At 40.1% G+C, this 3,996-nt stretch overlaps 1 protein-coding gene across 1 annotated transcript; it reads right to left on the bottom strand.

The window, feature by feature from the left end:
* Nucleotides 1–1,529: 1,529 nt before the first annotated feature.
* LOC103656424 (olfactory receptor 481-like) lies at nt 1,530–3,216 on the bottom strand. The gene has a single exon (XM_008683815.2). The coding sequence runs from the start codon at nt 2,623–2,625 to the stop codon at nt 1,687–1,689; it is 939 nt and encodes a 312-aa protein (XP_008682037.1). The 5' UTR covers nt 2,626–3,216; the 3' UTR covers nt 1,530–1,686.
* Between the last annotated feature and the right edge of the window lie 780 nt (nt 3,217–3,996).

The raw sequence follows: 3,996 nt of genomic DNA, 5'->3' as shown, positions 1-3,996 counted from the left end.
AAAGCCTCTAGAAGAACATATGAGAGAATATCTTTGTAAACTTGGACTGCATGAAGATTTCTTGAACTTGTCGCTAAAGCACTAAACAATAAAGAAAATATTGTTAAATTAGACTTTGTTAACATTAAAAATGTTCGTTCATCAAAAGGTACAATTAAGAGAGCGACAAGGCAAACCAGAATGGGAGAGTGACTTTAAAATGTACAAATCTGACAAAGGACTACAGATAGATTAGAGCAAGAACAAATCAGGAAGAAAAGTACAATATGAGAATAAAATTGGCAAAGGATTTGAAGAGACATTACAGAAAAGAAGATACACAAATTGCTGATAAATATTTTTTTTTTAAATGTGGAACATAAGCGGTCCAGGGAGATGAGAGGGGCACTGCCTGATTACTTCACTGTAAAACCTGGTGACTAGCCTGGGATTCTCTGGTGTTATTTTTTTTTTAAAAACTATGAATAAATAACTTCATCCACCAGACAGCTGAGTTACCAGGAGTTACCATTCTTTAACCTAGCTCCTTCTGTAGGCTGTCTTTATATCCCTGACTATTTGCAAAGACTTATACTTTCACCAATTTATATGCCAGAACCATTGAACTGGTGAGAATTGGAATCTACTCTTGCTCTAGGACTCATTTGACAAACACCACTTTTGTAATAATTGGAAAAGCCTATTTTACTCTTCAAACATGATGAATCGGAAGTCGTGGGGAAGATTCTGGAGGCAGGGAGGTAATTAAGGAATCTGAAAATTATCCAGGCTCAATCATAAACACCTGAAACAAAGCCGTGACCTTAGTGGTGGCAACGAACACCTTGGGAGATATTACAAAGAAGGATGGCAGGTATATTCCATGACTGCAACAGCCTGGGTGTGTTAATCCGTAATTTTATACCCTGGAAGTACCAACTGGCTTGCTGAAAGAAAGCTCCACTATGCCGTAGCCCCCTCCTCAGTGCCACTCCCCGGTAGTTTTTCCTACTATTCAAAGGCTTGTCAGCAAAGGTTCAAAGACAACTGTTTTCAGACAAGCCTTTGAGAAATATGAAAAACTGGGAATTCTTAAAGGAGCTCTCAAAGGCTCAGCCTTCAGAGTTCCTTCTGTGTTACCTGGATTGAGTCATCTTGGTGACAAAATTATGGAATAAATTCTTTTGGTCTGTTTTATTTTAGGTGGGAATAAAATTTTTCAAGACTCCAGCATAACTGTTTCAAAAGATTCTGATAACCCTGTATAAGACAGGTCAAGTCTTCCAGAGAAAGTGACCTGGACTGGCAACACTACCAACAATTGCATTTCCGTTGAGTACACGATGCTTTCGAAAATGTTAACTGTATTTTAAAAATACAGAATCTAACAGGAGAAAAAGAAAACACTCTCTAATCATGGACTGTAAACAAGGAACAAAGAAGAGAAAAAGTGAAATTGTATTTTCCAAGTCTCCTAACCCTGAAATATGTACATTTAATTTTAACCCAGCAGAATTTCATGAAATGATATATTTTGTGACTCTAGAAAATTATAAATTAAAGTGGGCATTAGTTAACATACTGACATTGTGTATTTAAGCTAGTTCTTCACATCAAGTGATAAGGCTAATGGAAAACATAAACATCTATCACATAGGTTCTGTAAACTATCATTTTCCAGTTTCCGGAATCACCATTGGATTTCTTTCAAAATAACCAATGTCTTCTAGCCATCAATTTTCTCATGGCCTCTTTCACCTCTTTGTTTCTCAGACTGTAGATCAAGGGGTTCAACATGGGGATCACCACTGTGTAGAACACAGACGCCACTTTAATATGGTCAGACGAGTGACCTGCCTTCGGTATGACATAGACAAACGTGACCGTCCCATAAAGCAAAGTGACCGCACTGAGGTGAGAAGTACAAGTAGAGAAGGCCTTGTGTCTTCCCTCAGGGTAGTGCATATTTAGGACGGAGTGCAGGATGCAGAGATATGAAACAGCTATGATAAACAGTGTGACTACAATGATCGACCCAGCTAGGATGGCAGGAGATATTTCAGCAACATAAATATGGGTACAAGAAAGCTTCACTAATGGTGGGAGGTCACAGAAGAAATGGTTGATTTTATTTGGTCCACAGAAAGTCAAGCTCAATAAACAGCCAGTAAACGATGAAGCATTCACACATCCCCCCAGATAGGAAGCGGCCAATAGGATGATGCAGACTCTGGAAGACATGTGTGTGGAGTAGAGAAGTGGACAGCAGATGGCCACACAGCGATCATAGGCCATGGCGGCCAGCAGGAAGCACTCCGCCATTCCAAAGATAACATCAGAGCCAAGCTGTGCTACGCAGCCAGCGACAGGGATAGTAGTTCTCTCTCTTAGGAAACTCACAATCATAATGGGTGTGACTGAGGTGGAATAGCCAATATCCACAAAGGCTAAATGGCTGAGGAAAACGTACATCGGGGTGTGCAGCTGAGGGCTTCTGTGGATTAACAGGATTATGCTGATATTGCCCAATATGGTAGCAACATAGATTCCTAGAAAAACCACAAAGAAGATGGCACAAAGTGTAGGATCCTCTGTTAACCCCAGAATAATGAACTCTGTCACCATGGTGTAGTTTTCAGTCTCCATCTTATTTGTAACGATGCCTACTGAAATAAAAACCAGTGTATATTAGGAATAAATGAAACGAGCTCATAGGTAATGTATTTACTTTACTATTCACCCTATTAAAACATCAGAACAGTGGCGTCTGTCTAGCTCAGTCAGAAGAGAACGAGGCTCTTGATTTGGGGGTCGTGCGTTTGAGTCCCACGTTGGGTACAGAAATTAAATAAATAACCTTTAAGAAAATAAAAACATAGATCCCTTTTGTCTAATGCTTACACTCCACAAAATGTTCCCAAACATATTTACGTTATGCACGATTGGAGAATATTAACGTCCACTCCTTTAAGGCCAAAGATCCAGAGACCGTTGTCTCAGATCAGGGCACAGTTAACACTCCCATTTGCATCATTCGATTAGTTCAGGTTGTTGAATGAACACTTTAATCTGATGAGAGCCAGAAAAGTCAAAGTGATTGACCTTAAGCTAGTGTTTAGCAATATCCAATTTGCTCCTATCTTGTTCACCTTGGAGACCACACTTCCCAGGCCCTTTGTGGTTACGTGCGGGTGTGACTGTGAATAGTACATGCAGATGGGCTAGTTGAGGAAACGCAGTCTCCTCTAGATCAAATTAAATTACCAGTGGACAACTTTCTCTTCCTCTTCCGCAGTGATACAGTCTCCATGATACAACTAGAAGACAGTGGTACCTCCACCAGCCTGGGATTTGAGGGAGTGTGGAAAACAGAATAACCGGAAATATACTAGGAGTGAAAAACTAAATCTATTCTGTGTCAGACTACACTGAGTTTCCAGGGTTGATTTGTTGGTTAGAAGAGCAGAACATCACTTTACCTGGTTAACATGATTCCAGGTTGGCTGTAAATGGAAGCTGTGTGTAGAGCTTAATCCCGAGAACAACGGGAGAAATGCATCCACTTTGGATTGTTCATTGCACGTCAGCTACCATACAGACCCACCAAGAAGATCCACTCCAACATCATATAACATATACAGAACAAGTGGGCACAATGCTTCCACGCTTATACTACGCCCGCCACGTGACAGCGAGACGGTAATACATAAGCATAAGGAATATCCAAGATCATTTCGCCGAACAAAAATTAATGAGTAGGTTTAATCTTAAGAATGCAAAAATTAAAATTAAAGCAGACTTTCATTTTAAGCAATACTGTGAACATGAAATATCCTAAAACATCCTCAACAAAATACTTGGATACACTGCTAACAAGTATTGAAAAACATGTTCAGAGTGCAGAAGTGAGCTTTCATGTACAAGGATACCTCAACCAACCAAAAATAACGTGAGAGTGCACAATCAGCACAAAAAGCTAAAGCAGAACTGCCACTGTGGGGCCGCCTGGGTGGCTCA

Source organism: Ursus maritimus, unplaced genomic scaffold, assembly GCF_017311325.1.
Source record: "Ursus maritimus isolate PB19 unplaced genomic scaffold, ASM1731132v1 scaffold_16, whole genome shotgun sequence".
In the NCBI taxonomy this organism is placed as follows: domain Eukaryota; kingdom Metazoa; phylum Chordata; class Mammalia; order Carnivora; family Ursidae; genus Ursus; species Ursus maritimus.
Note: the sequence above shows the minus strand (reverse complement) of the source record. Positions and strands in the feature narration are given on the sequence as shown.

Bases quoted from the DNA above. Each gene is read 5' to 3' on its own strand.
- LOC103656424 (XM_008683815.2), bottom strand. From the start codon at position 2,625: ATGGAGACTGAAAACTACACCATGGTGACAGAGTTCATTATTCTGGGG.